We start from the raw sequence: 17,312 nt of genomic DNA on the forward strand, positions 1-17,312 counted from the left end.
CAAGTACATGGATGCAGTACCTGCCTGTTCCAGTCGCACCAATACGGGATACTGAATGAAGAGCTTTTTAATGGTCACAAGCAGTGAGGTCCACTCTTCCCGTCGCTCATTCTGCACCACCACCCTAAAAGTATTACAAGAGTGAAGAGAAGTGACCATATAAACAGCAAGTGCTCCACAAAAAGTATTGCATAAGTAGTACATACCCACCTACTGCCACCGGCTCCATTTCTACTCAGAGGCACCCTATAAAAAGTTTTGAGACTGCGAACCTTTGCAGGAACAAAAAGCCTCATCTTTTTCCTATAGAACTCCTTGTAGTTGACCTTGTAGTGAGCAGGCCAATGCATACCAGACATTGCCATCAGGGCTCCTTAAATAGTAGTATACAGTCATGAACAATTGATCCAAATGCATCTAACAAACATTCGTAAATAAATATCATCACACACACAACAATGAATGTCAATACATCAAGAATCACATAAATTAAAAATTTTAATGTGAAAACATTTTTTTGGAATTGTCTAAAGATTATACAAATGCTCAGTGTTGGGCAGGAATAGGAACTTTCACACATAATGTACAAGGTGCGTCAATTTTACCTCTTTCAGTGATAATTGGATGATCTGTAAGAGAAGCCTTAGAAGACTGTTTCACACATACATATAACATACATTAATGTATCTGCCCAAGTTGGGGAACTAACTAAAGAGATGGATGGTGCAGCAGTAAACTCTTTTGTATCTTTATAAATTTGAGCCTTTTAAGTATAGGCAAATGTTATGGAGAAAGCTGACGGTGCCCGGCTATCAAAAGACATAGCATCTGGGGTCTTAAAGGCTTGAAGATAAATAAGTGGCCATCTAGCTGAGAAGCAACAAAGCCACATGGAAGAAGCACACCATCCTGTGTGATCATGAAGTTTTGATGGGATCAGGTATCAGGCATCAAGGAACAAAATATCTTATCATTGTGAATGAGGGGGAGTGCAGATTGGTGACCCAATGCCCATCTGTAGACAACTGGGCATCCCATTACAGAAGGGTCGCGGGGAGGAGACAAGTCAGTCAGGGTGCAGTGTAGCAACGATGAAACATACAACTTTCCTCTAATTCTTAAATACTTCCTCTCTCCCCCCTTAATCCCAATTCTACCTTACAAATCTGGCTAGACCAGAGGCTGTGCACTGGTACAGATAGGAACTGGAAACACAGGGAATCTTTAGGACCAGTGCTGAGTGGTGATACCAGGAGCAAAGGTGGGGTAGAAAGGGGGAACTGATTACAAGGATCTACATGTGACCTCCTTCCTGGGGGATGGACAACAAAAAAGTGGGTGAAGGGAGATGTCAGACAGGGCAAGATATGACAAAATAATAATTTATAAATTATCAAGGGTTCATGAGGGAGGAGGTAACAGGGAGGGAGAAGAAAAAATGAGGAGCTGATACCAGGGGCTCAAGTAGAAAGTAAAATTATTTTTTAAAAAAAGAAAGTAAATGTTTTGAGAATGATGATGGCAACAAATGTACAAATGTGCTTGACACAATGGATGGATTGTGATAAGAGTTGTCTGAGCCCCCAATAAAATGATTAAATTTTAAAAATTTTTGAACCTTTTAAATGCATTTCTTTAAAGAAATGCATTCTTTTAAAAAAGAATAACATTTAAATTTTAAAATAAAACCATAAGCCCTCTATTATAATAGCTCCAAGGCTAGGCATTCCCATCCTTCTCATGGTCAGTGTGTCCTACTGGGAAGGCTAGAGCATTGCTGTGATGCTGGAAGCAACACCACTGGTCCTTACGACATCAGCAGGGTTACCCACGGAGAACAGGTTTCAGCAGTGCTAACATACTATAAAGAAGGAACACACTGTCCACTTTTGAAGGATTAGTCACTGAAAGCCTTATGAATAGCAGCAGCACACTATCAAATATAGTGCTGGAAGATGAGACCCTCAGGTTGGAAGACACTCGACATTCGACTGGGGAAGAGTTGCCTCCCTGAAGTAGAGTTCACCTGAAGGGTGTGGACAGAGTAAAGCTTCGGGGGCTGTCACTGATGAGGAGAAACAACGCAAATGAGAATAACAGTATACATCGATTAGTAAGCGAAGCATGGAATGTAGGAAATGGGAATCAAAGACAATTGGAGACTGTGAAAAACAAAATGGAACACAAAAAGATAGATAGCCTACGTGTTAGTGAGATGAAATGAACCTAGTATTGGCTGTTTTGACTGAGAAAATTATAATATGCGACAGATGACAAATTCCAGAGTGGAGTCACATCCCCTTAGAGAACGATCATAAGGAGGAGACGAGTCAGTCAGGGTGCAATGTGGTACTGATGACACATACAACTCTCCTCTAGTTCTTTAATGCTTCCTCCCCACTATCATGACCCCAATTCTACCCTACAAATCCGGCTAGACCACAGCATGTACACAGGTACAGATAAAAGCTGGAAACAGAGAATCCAGGACAGACACATCCCTCAGGACCAATAATGAGAGTAGCGACACCAGGAGGTTAAGAGGAAGGTAGGGGAAGAAAGGGGGAACCAATCACAATGATCTACATATAACCCCCTCCCTGGGACGGACAACAGAAAAGTAGATGAAGGGAGACATCGGTCTGTGTTAAGACAAAAAAAATAACAACTGATAAATTATCAAGGGTTCATGAGGGAGGGAGGGAGTGCGAAAAATGAGGACCTGATACCAAGGGCTCAAATAGAAAAATGTTTTGAAAATGATAATGGCAACATATGTACAAATGTGCTTGACATGATGGGTGGATGGTATGAATTGTGATAAGAGCTGTATGAGTCCCCAATAAAATAATTTTTTAAAGTTTTATTTTTAAAAATGGAGACACACTCATCATCAAAGAAATTGTTTCAAACTCTATCTTGAAGCACAATGCTGTCTGTAATAGGATAACATCTATACACTTACATGGCAGTCCAGATAATGCAACTATTATGCAAATGTACACACTAATCACCAATGTTAGTGACGCAGAAACAGAACTGTACAGCATCTTCAGTCTGAAACTGATCAAACACGCAATCAACATGCATGGATAACTATTGGAGATTGAACTGTGAACGTTGGAAATGAAGAGAAAGAACCAGCAGTGGGAAACATGGCCCTGATGATGGAAAGGAAGTTGAGCAGAATTTTGTCAAGCCAACAACCTCTCAACTGCAAGTTCCTTAATCAACAACAGAAATGGCCATGTATCCGTGTGGACCGGCCAGGGGGAAGACACAGGAATCTGTGACCGGATCTGTGGGAAGATATGGGAGGAAAAACCGGGTCGGGGGCCTGAATGTGGAACAGACCAGCCGATGCTCACATGCAAGCTCAAGAGAAAGCTGAGCAAAATTACAAAAAGTCCGTGACAGCCAAATTATAAGTTTGAGCATGTTCTGCCTAGATTTAGAGTACATCTCAAGGGCTGATTTGAAACAAAATGTCCACAGCTCGGAGCCATTAGCCACTCGGTGGGATATGTGGCAACCTGCGCTTTTGAAGACTGCAGCCTAGCAAACCCTGTGAGCTACTGTGTCCCCGAGAGTCGCCATGGGGCAACATTGACTAGACAGCATGCACACACTACAGAAAACAGCAGAAAGGTAGAAATCCTCTGAGTGTTAACAACAGTTAGCAATCCACACGGCTTTCTGTAGAGCAATAAAAAATGACATTGGATATGGAATAAGGAAGACTGAAGAAGAATTGATGCTTTTGAATGGCGGCACTGCTGAAGCTTACTGAAAGTACCATGGGCTGCTAAAAGGACAAATGAATCGGTCTTGGAGGATGTATGGCCAGAAACGACGAGGATGGCTACATTTGATCTCATGTTGTCAGGAGAGACCAGTCCTTGGAGAAGGACATCATGCTTGGTAAAGTAAAGGGGCAGTGACAGAGAGGAAGGTCCTCAATGAGATGGACAGACACAGGGGCTAAACAATGAGCTCAAGCACTGAAACAATTGTGAGGATGGCCCAGGACCGGGCGGTGTTTCATACTGTTGTGCATGAGGTTGCTATGGGTCGGAACCAACTCAACGTCGCCTGACAACAACAGATACTCGTACAAGTAAAGTATCTGACAAGAAATAGCATGTGTAGTACATTAAGTGCAAATATAAGTTGAAAACATGCAGTATATATACACATATATGTATGTATGTATGTATGTAAAGTGTATAACTAACCCTATCTCTCTGAAAACTTAATATGTATCTTCATATGAGGCTTGATTTACTCAGGTGATGATGAGGGAGGTGGAATTCAGAGTTTTGACAGGCTCCTTAAATAGCCGTATTTATTATTTTTCTAAAAAGAACCTGTACTCTTTTTACTATCAAGAAAAATACTACTAAAGGTTCTTATAATATCAAGGATAACTTTTTAATGACATGGAGTTTATATAACAATTACTGATCTAAAGTCACAAATGAACTGGTATGGTGTTTAAGGGCTCAGCTACTAACCAAAAGGTTGGAGATGTGAAGCCACCAGCTGCTCCACAGAAGAATGGTATGGGAGTCTGCTTCTGTGAAGACAACATCGCTAAGGGACCCTATGGGATAGCTCTATTCTAGAGTCATTTTAATCAGCTCAATAACAATGGACTTATGAGCTACATTAAACTCCATGGGAGTCAGAACCTGTATGAGGTAGAAATTCATGAGAAAAGGAAAACTAAAATATATTTCACTAGAAGGAAAAATTAAAAAGTGTTAAGACTTTAACCTTCAGAGGAGTAGACTATGAGTATCAAGTTTCAGTTCTCAGAGGTTTCAGTGTATATATGTACATATGCAAATATACATAAATCTATATACATTCATAATCCACCAAAATAACGAAACTCACTGCCACTGAGTCGATTCCGATTCACAGTGACCTTCTGCAGGCGTTCAAAGCCATAAATCTTCACAGGAGCAGACAGTCTCATCTGTCTCCTGTGGAGCAGTGGGTGCGTTTCAACCATTAGCAATCCAATGCTTACCCAGTGGCACCATCAGAGACGGTACAGTACAGATAAGAACTCGCAACACCGGGAATCCAGAGCAGATAAACCTCTCAGGACCAATAAAGGGAGTAGCGATACTAGGAGAGGGGGTCGGGAGAGTAAGGGAGAACCAATCACAATGATCAATACATGGCTCCCCTCCCAGGGGGATGGACAGCAGAAAAGGAGGTGAAATAAGACAGTGTTCAGTATAAGACATGAAAAAAATTTTTTAATAATTCTACCCTGTCCCATAGGATCACTCTGAGACAGCATCGACACGATGGTATTGAGCAGAAAAGGAGAGGAAGGGTTGGTGTCAGATAGGTTAAAAAAAAAAAAGATAGAGAGTGGAGGCATTTCTGACATCTGTTTTCTGTCAATCAGGATTGAACTGGTGTGGAGATGGACTGTTGTCCATATTGAAGATGACGGCCAAATGTGGCCTCCGGGCCATTTTCTCAGAGGCTGTCTCGCACTGAAGGGTAGATGTGCTCTCTACTTCAGAAGAGTCTTGGAGACCATGCCTAGATGTTTCCTGAAGCTGAGTGAGAGTTGTTTCTGATCTTGAGTTATAATCTATTACCGTACATACTGGGGTATAAGCTGACCCGAATATCAGCTGAGGCACCTAATTTAACCACAAAAACTGCATTTGAAATGTGCTGAAACACTCGACTTATCCACGAGTATATATGGCACTTCTCTAATAACCCAAATAAGGCGAGCAATCCTGAGTGATGTCACCACTGCAATGAATTCCTGACCCCAGCAGAGAAACAGAGAGTGCTGTAGGTGGAACAGTTGGCATCCAAACGACCCTGACGGGAACGCATTTGAGCGATTCCTGATGCTACACTGCATATGGGATCATCTGCAACTGACTCTATGTCAATGGGTTTACGTTATTACTCTTCACATCTCAACAGACTAGGGCAGGGGGTCACTATTATTTTCTGATTTGTGCTAACCTGCATTTAAAAATTTTTACAATAAATATGCATTACTCATTACATAATATAAAGGGGTCTCTGATATGTGACAAAGAAAACAGGAAAACAGTCATTGGGGAATCTAGGTGGTAAGCACGTGTGTGCTCACTGCATAATTTTCTCAGCTTTACTAGGGTTTGACATTTTTAATAATAAAATACTGGGGAAAAACTAACCAAATTAAAAGTAATGCATAATTCCAGATTGAAACCTGGATCAGGAAAAATATTTCCATATGACATATTCTTAGGCCAATCAGTGACATTTGAAAATAAATTCTATGTTAGATAATATTCATATTGATGTTAAATTTCCTAACTATAATTATATTTTGGTGATAGAAGAGAATGGTCTTTTTCTGAGAAAATACATGCTGAAGCATTTAGAGACAATGAGTCATAATTTACCTAGCTTATTTCTAAATATTTAAAAATAAATAAATATGTAGATAGAAAGAAGACTTGAAAAAGTATGGTCAGATATTAATAAATGATAAATCTGTGTGAAAGATGTAGATGTTCATTATATCCTTCTATCAATTTTCTGGTAGGTTTTTATTTTTATTTTTTATTTAAAAATTTAAAAGGTGACACAAAAATGGCGTTGAAAATTCCCAAAATTTGTCTCGCTTTGGAGTTTACCAACCACAACAACAAAAAGAAACTCTAGGAGAAGCGAGGAGGCCCCGATTCTGACACCCTCCTCGAGAGCAGATCCCTGTGCTCTGTCCTCTCCCTGTAAGCCCAGAAGGGGCAGGGTTCTCGGTGGGGGATGGCTTCCCTAAAGGCTGGACCTAAGACATTTTGGGCCATCTCTCACACTGCTGCTGCTTCATGAGAATTTCATTTTTTGATGAAGGTAAAGGAAGACAATGAAAGGAGTACAAGAGCTAAAGGCAGCAGAGGAGTAAAGAAGAATGATAAAAAAATTTAAATGCGTAGAAAACTATTTGTATAATGGACTAATGTCCACAAAAACATTCATTTCCACAATTCTGAGACCAGACTAGGGCTACAGGGTGCCTGGTTACCACTATGAATTGTTCTGAATGGATCTGGACCGGATTGGATCAGGTGGGATAAAAACATAGAACAAACTCAATATTAGTGTCAACAATAAGCTTAATAGTTGTATAGAAACCAGAGGAATCCCTGAAACGATGGTCTTTAGCATCGTTCAGGCCTACAGCTCAATTTTCAGCCAAAGACATGTCTGTAAGAACAGTCTCATTAGAGAGGTTCACATTCTTCAGGAAGCCATTTGAGGTCTAAGAGGGAGGATTTGCCCAGGGCAAAGTTGAAGGCGCTGTGCGAGAAGGAGGAAAGGAAACAAGAACCACAGCGAGGGAGCGGCGCAGGCAATGGCATCGCGAGGCGCTTGCCAGGGATGAGCTGAATCAGAATGTGCACGATTTCCAAAGTCTGACATGCTCTGTGAACCTTCACCTAACTCAGAATAAAAACCAACAAAAGACCGAGTCACAAGACAAATGGGTGCATAAGCAAATGTGGCAAAGAAAGATGATGGTGCCCGGCTATCAACAGATATAGCGTCTGGGGTCTTAAAGACTTGAAGGTAAACAAACGGTCATCTAGCTCAGAAGCAACAAAGCCCACATGGAAGAAGCACACCAGCCTGTGTGATCACGAGGTGTCAAAGAGATCAGGTATCAGGTATAAAAGAATAAAAAATCATACCATTGTCAATGAGGGAGAGTGCAGATTGGGGACCCAAAGCCCACCTGTAGGTAACTGGACACCCCCTTACTAAAGGGTCTCAGAGAGGAGATGAGCCAGTCAGGGTGTAATATAGCAACAATGAAACATAAAACTTTCCTCCAGTTCTTTAATGCTACCAACCCCCCACTATCATGATCCCAATTCTACCTTACAAATCTGGCTAGACCAGAGGATGTACACAGGTACAGATAGGAACTGGAAACACAGGGAATCCAGGACAGATAAACCCCTCAGGACCAGTGGTGAGAGTGGCAATGCCTGGAGGGTGGAGGGAAGGTGGGGTAGAAAGGGGGAACCGATGACAAGGATCTACATATAACCTTCTCTCTGGGAATGGACAACAGAAAAGTGGGTGAAGGGAGACATCGGACAGTGTAAGATATGACAAAATAATAATTTATAAATTATCAAGGGTTCAAGAGGAAGGGAGGACAGAGGAGGGAAGGGGGTGGGAAAATGAGGAGCTGATGTCAGGAGCTCAAGTTGAAAGCAAATGTTTTGAGAATGGTGATGACAAATGTACAAACGTGCTTGACACAATGGATGGATGTATGGATTGTGATAAGGGTTGTATGAGCCCCCAATAAAATGATTATTAAAAAAAAGACTGAGCCAATAAACAGGTAATGAGTTAGAGAGACACAATTCAGAAGGGATTGAACAAGCCAAGTCAAAGGCGATGAAATGCTCTTATAAACAAAGTGGTTGGATTTTACTTAAATATAAAATCGTCATACTTTCAGCAAGAATAAAACAACTGTTCCAACACCTCCTGAAAAGGAAAAGAACTTCTACGGCTCATTCTGATGTCCACTCTGCCCTCTAACTGAAATGCCAATAACCGTGTGGTAAACTCCTCAGCACATGTGAGAGTGACAAGGTCAAGGTCTTACAGCACCATGCCACTGAGCAACCCCCCAATGGGGCCCCATCTGGCGATCTATATCACCTCGCACGATGAACCCAAATCCTGTAGCTCTGTTATCATGCATCCTATCATGCTGCAATGTGAAGCACAGGGCATCAATGTAAAGTGGTCAAAATGAATCAGAAGGTTTATGCTGAATCCAGTAAGGCCTTTAGAGCAGCACTTCCTCACCTTGGCCCTAAGGACACTTGGAGCCCAATAGGTCACTGTTAAGGTGAGGCTGCCCTGTGCTTGGCAGAATGCTGAACAGCATCGCCAGCCTCTCCCCACTAGCTATCACCAGGTGCACCCTTCTCTCAGTGATGGTAACACAAATTCCTTCTACATATTACCAAATTCCAGGCACTGACACACTGCACTTGCCCACAGGAACAACCTCTGGTTTCCAGGAAATAAAAACCCCACAAAGACAAAGGAGCATCCTAGAGCCTCCTTACTCAACGTAGTGCAAAAGCTAGCGGTATGTACACACCAAGGAGAGAGTCAGACAGGCAGAGTCAGGACCTCCTGAAGCTCCTGAACAGAATCAGCATGTAAGATGGAGGGGGAAGGGAAGTGGGGGTGACTAGTAAGCACCCACATTTGAAAATCACAGTATTACAGGATAATTGACCTTAAGCTCTTCAGTAAGCGAACGTGCTAGGAAGGTAGGGAGAAATACAGAAATGGCTTTAAATGACTTAAGAGAATTGAAGTGGGGGTGAATGTATAACTCTCCTTGATATGATTGAATGCTTGAACTATTGAACTATATGGTATTACATGTCAATAAAACTGTTGAAAGATATAAACAATAAAAACAGTAGAATTGATTGTGTTAAAAAAAAGACTTAACAGTCAGAGTAAATATAAATCATCATCCTGAGACAAAAAATGCTGAATATGCAATGGGAATGCTGGTGGTACTGAGGATTTGGTAGTGGGCTGCAAACCATAAGGATGGAGATTCAAACCCACCAGCTGCTCCGTATCAGAAAACTGATGCTCTTTGCTTCTACAAAGATTTACAGTCTCAGAAACCATCTATAGCATAAGTATGTATCATAATCTAATTAATGGCAGTGGGTTATAGACTGACTTATTGATTATTTTGTCAGATGTAATAATGTCATTATATATGAAAATGTCTTTAAGTTTTTGACATGCAGAGGAACTAAAAGATGAAATTCACAATTTAAAATAATTTAGAAAAGGAAAAAGAAACAATAAAGCAAATAAATGGATACATGGCTTCATTGTTATTCGCTTTTCCTTTTCTGTATGTTGAAATGTATCACAATAAATAAAGTCAAAATGCACAGTGGGAACCTTGATAGTATATGGAACAAAAAAGTACAGAAGTGGAAAAGTAGTGAAATAGTAAAAAAACTAACAATATTAAGTACAGAAAGAAGAAAATGTTCTAAAATTAATTGTGATGATTGCGCAACTCTTCTTAATATGATTGCATGATATGTGAATTATATGCCAATAAAACTTAAATAAATGGCTGGATTAAATAATATTATTTAAATAATACTAACATACCAACTTGCAAAGTTCTGACAAATGGAACATGTTTAGCAAATGGAACCCATCAGCAAGGGAAATTAGATGAAGGGTTATAGGAAGCACTAGTGGAGCCTTGGTGGTGTAGTGGTTACGGGTTGGGCTGAGATCTGCATGGCTGGCAGTTCAAAACCACTAACAGCTCTTTGGGAGAAAGACGGACACGTTCTATTCCTGTCAGCAGTTACAGTCTCAGAAACTCATAGGCATCACGATGAGTCAGCACTGACTTGATGGCAGTGAGTGGCACAGTAGTTAACTTCTCAAATGCTACTTGTAAGGACAATGGGATACCCGCCCCTAAAAAAAAATGAAAAAGCTCCCATGGGTGGAGTTTTCATAGTACTCTTCCCCCACCCCCAACCCCCGTAGGGGAGCATCATCAAGCAACCCGCTCCGAGTTAGTGCACCCAGTGGCATCATCTGGGAAGGTTTCCTCTGGTCACAGTGAATTTTTTCCTAGAAGAAGTTTCGCTCAAACCTGTGATGGCTGACTTAAGGGAACAGTGCATGACTGTGAAATTCTGTTTTCTAATGGGGAAAATGCCGCAGAAACTGTTGTGATGTTGAACATGGCTTACAAAGATAGTGCTAAGGGGGAAAAAAGGTGCTCAAGTATACAAGTGGTTTTCTCACTTCAAAAAGGTGAAATGTCGATTGATAACAAGCCTTGTTTTAGACATCCATAAATTTCCCAATGGACGAATGTGTTGACTCATAATGTATTCAATGAGGTCTGACTGTTAATCAAGCTTTCTATCTAGAGGTTCTGAAAAGATGGTATAACAGTGGGTGATAAAAAAAGGCCTGTTTTGAAGCAGACGGGGACTGGTTTTGCCACCACAACAATACACCTGCTCACACAGCCATCTCAGTGCATCAGTTTTGAGCAAAAACCAGCATGCCTCTCTTGCCCCACACACCTGACTCACCTGACCTCACTCCACGCAACTTCTTTTTGTTTCCACAATTGAAGGGGGACATGAAAGGACAGCGATTTGATGGTGTAGAAGTGAAGAAAAAAACGAGGGAGGTGCTGTCAGCCATCCAAACAGATGAGTTTGAAAAATGTTTCCAATAATGGAATTGCAGATTTGACAAATGTAGTAAGTGTAATGGACAGTACTTTGAAGGTGATAAGGTTGTTTTGTAAAATATTTTAAATACATAGCTTTGAAAAAAAATCCCTTTTTTTATTGGAGGGTACCCCATCATTCAGCAGCAACTCTGTGGGAGAAAGACGTGGCACCCTGCTTCTGTAAAGATTTACAGTCTGGGTAACTTTAATGAGGAGTTCTACTTGTTCTAGAGATTTGACAGTAATGGTTTAGTTTGGGGTGTTTTTTTGGATAAAAGGCCCATGAGAACGCTCTCTGCTATCTTTATAATTTCTCTGTAAATCTAAAATTCTAAAGAAGTTTTGGTTTTTTTAAAAGGTTGGAAAGAGACAATAAAAGCATAATGAGGGCTCAAGCAGAAAGAAAATGTTTTGAAAATGATGATGGCAACATACGTACAAATGTGTTTGATACAATTGATATATGAATTGTTAAAAGACGCCCCAATAAAATGATTTTTTTTTAAAGAAAACATAATGAAGCCACCAAACGTACTTGTAAAAATCCTCATAGAATCGCCCCTTGTGATCCTGTCTAATTGAGGCTCGGTTTACTTCAGGAAACTCATCTGAAATAAAGAAAACAAAGTTTGTAGTTCACTGTGGAGAGAAATTCATATTTTCATCTCCCCTCTCCTAGTTTGGAGATTTTAAAGGCACACATAGACAAGTGTAAATAAAGAGAATCTATCTAGAAAGTCGGTTTTAAGATGACACACAATTCACATGAGTTGTTCTTGCACCCACAGGTAGACCGTGCTGTTTTCTATTTGAGAGGCAGGAAAGACGGAGTACCCCACAAGGGCAGCAAATGAAATGGGACTTGGCTGTTGCGGGCAAGGGATGTGAAAGTTTAACATTAAAAAATGAGAAAAGAGCGACTCACCAATAGATTTCGCATCATAGAAAGTTCTAGAAAACAGGACCACTGTCACTTCATGGCTACAGTTCTTCTCCTGATTATGAACAGAGACAAAGAAAGCTCAAGTTTATTTCCTTCTCAATGAAGGAACCTGCATGTACATAATACTTTCAATTCCAGGAGGTTCCATGCGGTCCTGAGCATTGGATAGCTTGTCATTGTAGGCCACACAGAGCAGTGGACTGGGCGTCAGAAGACTTGTCTTTAGCCCGGACTCTAGAGACAAACTACAAGCTGATGTGGAAGATGCTTTGAAAGCTGCAAGGCACAATGAAGTAAGGGACTCTGTCTTCCTGCTCTTGATTTGGCTAGAAACTGATCAGCCTGGTATCCGAGGCGCATGAGATTAGTACGTGGGCATGGTAGTTTTCAGTCTCTTCAAAACTGCAGCTCTGCCGAGAACCACGGTGTCAGCTTTAAGAACCGCTGGCACTCCCACCCCCACGCACCATCAAAGGATGGGAACTGGAGGCTGCTCTAGGAAACCGAGGTGGACACCAAAGAGTGGAATTATATTTGGCCTGGGAGGGGAGAGTAAGAGTAAGTGTTTCCAAGGACTCTGAAAATCAGTGCTAGGTATGTGGATGGGAAATTAAGCTCACACCAGTGAGGCAGCAAACTCAGTTTCAGATCCTCCTGGGATCTCAAAGACAACAACCTGCTCCAGCCAACCTCCTCCCTAACCCAACCACACTTATGACTGAAGGCTTTAGTCATGCATATAGTGATAGTCATCGAGCATAATGCACATTATATATACCCTTTCCAGTCTTCCATAGATACAGCTCAAGTGGACAGAAATCCTCAACGACATCCCACAGGTACTAAATCCCCAACGACATCCCACAGGGTGCTGGGAAGAGCTCAGTCTTATTAAGTGCAATCAAGTCAATAAGGTGTTCTAGGTCATGGTGGCATCGTGGGTTACAAGTTGGGCTGCTACCCACAAGGCTGGCAGTGCAAGACCACGAGTCAGAAGAAAAATGAGCCTTTCTACTTCTAAAGAGGTAGAGTCTTAGAAGCCCACCAGGGTAGCTCTACCCTGTCCCCTAAGGTCACTATGAGTGAGAACTGACTCCGTGGCAATGAATTTGTTTGTTTGTGATCTTTTTGGGAAAGAGATTGCCACGGAGCTGCAGGGTAGGTTTAAACCACCAATCTTTAAGTTAACAACCAAATATATAACTAGGCACCAAATAATTTACTGAACTCCAAGAGTTCGACAGTCTCAAAAAGCCTTACCTGATTGTATGTAAGTGAAGGACAAGAGAATTGCCTTATGGCAGGGTGGCATGAATGGGAGCCCCTCAATGCACACGTGGGCTGGGATTACAGAGATATCGACAGTAGGTGGAGGGTTACCCTCTCAGGATAGTTCTGAGGAAATGGATAGAACTGAATGAGAATCAGTTCTTCTGCTTTTACATGGTAGTGGCCATTAGTCAAAGAGCCATGGTAGCACGGTGGTCCTGCATTCGGCTGCTAACAGCAAGGTCAGCAGTTCAACATCACCAGCTGCTCCGCTGAAGAAAGGGCGGGCTTTCTACTCCCATAAAGAGTTACAATCTCAGTCAATCTAGAACCCCCCCTTCCAGGGAGACGAATAACAGAAAGGTGGGTGAGGGGTGACAGAAAATAATCTATAACTTATCAAGGGTTTGTGAAGGAGGGTGGGCGGGGAAGGGAGGGGGAAGAAATGAGGAGCTGATATCAGGGGCTCAAGTGGGAAGAGAATGGTTTGAAAATGATGATGGTAGCCTATGTGTAAATGTGCTTGACACACTGGATGGATGTATGGATTGTGATGAGAGATGTAAGAGCCCCTAATAAAAGTATTCACAAAAAAAAGAAAGAAAAGGAAGAACATAAAGAAAGAGAAAGAAAAAAAAAAGAAGTTATAGTTTCAAAACTAGCAGGGGCAGTTCTACCCTGTCCTAGAGGGTCACTATGAGCTGGCATTCACTAGATGGCAGTGAGTTTGTTTGGGTTCGGGACCAGGAGTAAGCTACCTCAACTTGCTGAGCACCACTTTCTCTGCCAGTGTAGTGGGGAGAAAAGTATTACATGATAGAATGTGGACAGAACACACACACACTGCCTGGTTTGTCAAAACACTAAATGAACAATAACTAAGGCTATTACTAACACTGCCCCCACTGGATTCTGAGATCCTAAGGGAACGCATAAACATGCACGTTTGTGCTAGGAATTGCCATGAATCACAACCAACTTGATGGCACTGGATTTTCTTTTCTTTCATTCAGTTTTCTGTTTTGTTTGCTTTTGCTCCACCGAGTCCAGGAGACTGGGTGGCACAGCAAGGCTACTAACGACAAGGCCAGCAGTTCAAACCTACCAGCCCTTCCATATGGGGTGGATGAGGCGGCTACATCTCATAAAGTCTTAATAAAATGATCTAAAGTCTGGAAACCCTACAGAGTTGCAATAAGTTGGAATTAACTAGATGATGCTAATGAGGTAGTTGGACCTTAGGGTATGTTTTTTTTTTGGTAACAATATACAACAAAACAACAACAAGACCAATGACAAAAGCAAAACACAACAAGAAAGAAAAGCTTGTAGTTAGTTCCAGGATCGTTTGTTGGCCTTTAGGAGTGTTTCCCAGTCCAGTCTGTTGGGGCACCCCGCCCTTAGGGTAAGTTTTAAGCTATTCAACAATATAGTCAACAACCTCCACCAAAGTACACTAAATCAATAGAGTATTTATTTTCCTTTTCAACAGTTATTTTAATTCCTTTTTGAGTTCCTCCTTTTATATCAAATTCCCAATTAAAAAAATCATAACAGCAAAGCCCTGTAAACTAATGACTGAGCCTAATCCATGGCCTGCCACTACATCCAATCATATGAACATTCACAGAATCGAGCAGAGAGCCATCTAAAGAGCCACTAAACCAGGTCCGACCTGAAATGGAGGTTTCCCGAGGCCCAATATTGAACTAGCCATTTCGTGGTCCAAGCCCATCCTTAGGACAAGCTTGCTACAGTCCCTGTTTGTCCTCAACTCTCACACTCAGGCAAGCGCAAAGGCCAGATCATATCAAACTGCATGACTATGAACGCCTACCTGGCTTGCCAATTCCCAGTCTGTCCCTTCACCAAATTGTTCTGGTCACTAAATTACACTCCTTCACAGCCCTTTGATCATGCTGACCCTACTCAAAAATCTTTTAATCGCTCCCACTTCCTATCCCAAGAAGTCCACATTCTGCCAGACATTCCAATCTTACTCCTCTTTGTGCAAACCCTGGTGCACATCCTACATGCCTCACCCTTACTTCTCTCTTCAGCTTTTTGTTCAGACTGCTCTCTCCATCTCAAACACCTGTCTCACTTTCCAATCATCTAAACTTGCCCTAGGCTTTCAGGTCCAAATTTTAAAATAAGTAAGTCTCCAACCCCTAAAATGTATGCGTTGTTATTGTTCCTAATAACAGGATCCCAACTCCTCTGATGGTCTCTGAACAAAGTGTTGTGTTTTCATTCCCCAGTCCTTCTGAGCACCTACTACTGAGGTGCCGAAGTCCATTGTTGAGCAGGAGAAATGTACTTAAAATTTAGCCCTCACAAAGTGCAGATCTTGTAAAATTCCTGGTGAGATTGGGCTTCTTATTATCTACACTTTGCAGAGAAGGAAACTAAGGCTCAGAGACTGAATGCCTTCCCCAAGATCAAAAAACAACTCAGAACAGAAGCATCATTTTAAATTCAAATATATTTTCATCAAACCTCTATTCTTTACTATATAAAGTAGCTTCAAATATTTTTTATTGGAATGATGTCCCCATGTGGAATCAGATCTATATGATTACAGTAAGTTTCTTTAGTTTTGGGGAATATATGTGTTTTACTGTGATAAATGCATCTAATTTTTAAAATCTTCTTAGAGGTACTTTACGTGATACATTACAATGATATACAATTTTTAACACTTCAAAAGGAACTCCCTACACCTCTTAAGCAGTCACTTCTCACTTCCTAGCTTAGCCCTTGGCAACCACTAATGTTCTGTTATCCTGATTCTAGATATTTCATAGAAATGCAAACCTATTAAGTGGTTTTTTGTGTTTCTTTTTTCCCATGGTGCAACTGTGTTGTACCATATACCGGAATTCCATTGCTTTATGTTTAACGGAATAATATTCCATTGCATAGAATTCATCGTTTGTTTATTGATGTTTCACATGATTGGACAGTTGTTTCTACTTCTGTGGTTACTATGATGTGTACAAGTTTTTCTATGAATTTACATAAGTGTGTATCTGCTAAGTCATATGGTGATTCTAAAGGACTTGCTGACACAATGGTTAACAGTTCACCTGCTGACTGAAAACTCTGCAATTTGAACCCACCGCGAAACTGCACAGGAGAAAAGGCCCTCAGATCTATTCCCATAATATTACAGCTTAGGAAACCTTATAGAACAGTGCTTCTCTGTGGATTCCCTAAGAGTTAGAACCAACTCAACAGCAAACAACATGCTAATTTTACCTCTAACTTCTTGTTGTTTTCAACAATAGCTGCATTGTTGTGCATTCTCTAGCAACAATGGACAAGGCTCCAATATCTCCACAGGCTCAGAAACACTGGCTGTTTTCCATCTCTTTGATCTGTGCCATTCTAATGGGCTGACTTGGTCTTCTCCTTGTGGTTTGTATTTGCATTTCCCTGATGACAAGTGGAACTGAGCATCTTTTTACATGCTGACTGGCCACTTGTGTATCTTCTTTAACAAGATGTCTGTTCAAGTTCCTTTGCCCATTTTCTGATTGAGCTAGCTTCTTTTTGTTGCTGACCTGTAGAAGTTTAATATGTATTTTGGTTCTCAGATCTTTATTGGCCATATGGCTCCCCATATTTTTGTCCAATCTGTAGGTTGTCCTTTCACGGTTTTGATGAAGTCCTCTGATGAACAAAAGTGGTTAATTTCTGTTGAGTCCCATGTACCTATTTTGTCTAGTGTGATTCACATTTGTTGTCATTCTAATCAATAACACATCGATAAAA

General features: G+C 41.1%; 1 protein-coding gene across 6 annotated transcripts in view; it reads right to left on the reverse strand.

Annotated features, from left to right (window-relative positions):
* DEPDC5 (DEP domain containing 5, GATOR1 subcomplex subunit) overlaps positions 1-17,312 on the reverse strand; it is a 157,465-nt gene that overhangs the window by 102,097 nt on the left and 38,056 nt on the right. For all 6 annotated transcript variants that reach the window (XM_075533338.1, XM_075533337.1, XM_075533336.1 and 3 more), the window contains 3 exons: positions 12,249-12,318; positions 11,859-11,931; positions 21-124 (listed from right to left, as the gene is read on the reverse strand). In XM_075533338.1, coding sequence (XP_075389453.1) covers positions 21-124; positions 11,859-11,931; positions 12,249-12,318 — 247 coding nt within the window. The remainder of the gene's footprint in view (positions 1-20; positions 125-11,858; positions 11,932-12,248; positions 12,319-17,312) is intronic.

The sequence above is a fragment of the Tenrec ecaudatus genome, chromosome 16 (assembly GCF_050624435.1).
Source record: "Tenrec ecaudatus isolate mTenEca1 chromosome 16, mTenEca1.hap1, whole genome shotgun sequence".
Taxonomy (NCBI): Eukaryota; Metazoa; Chordata; class Mammalia; order Afrosoricida; family Tenrecidae; genus Tenrec; species Tenrec ecaudatus.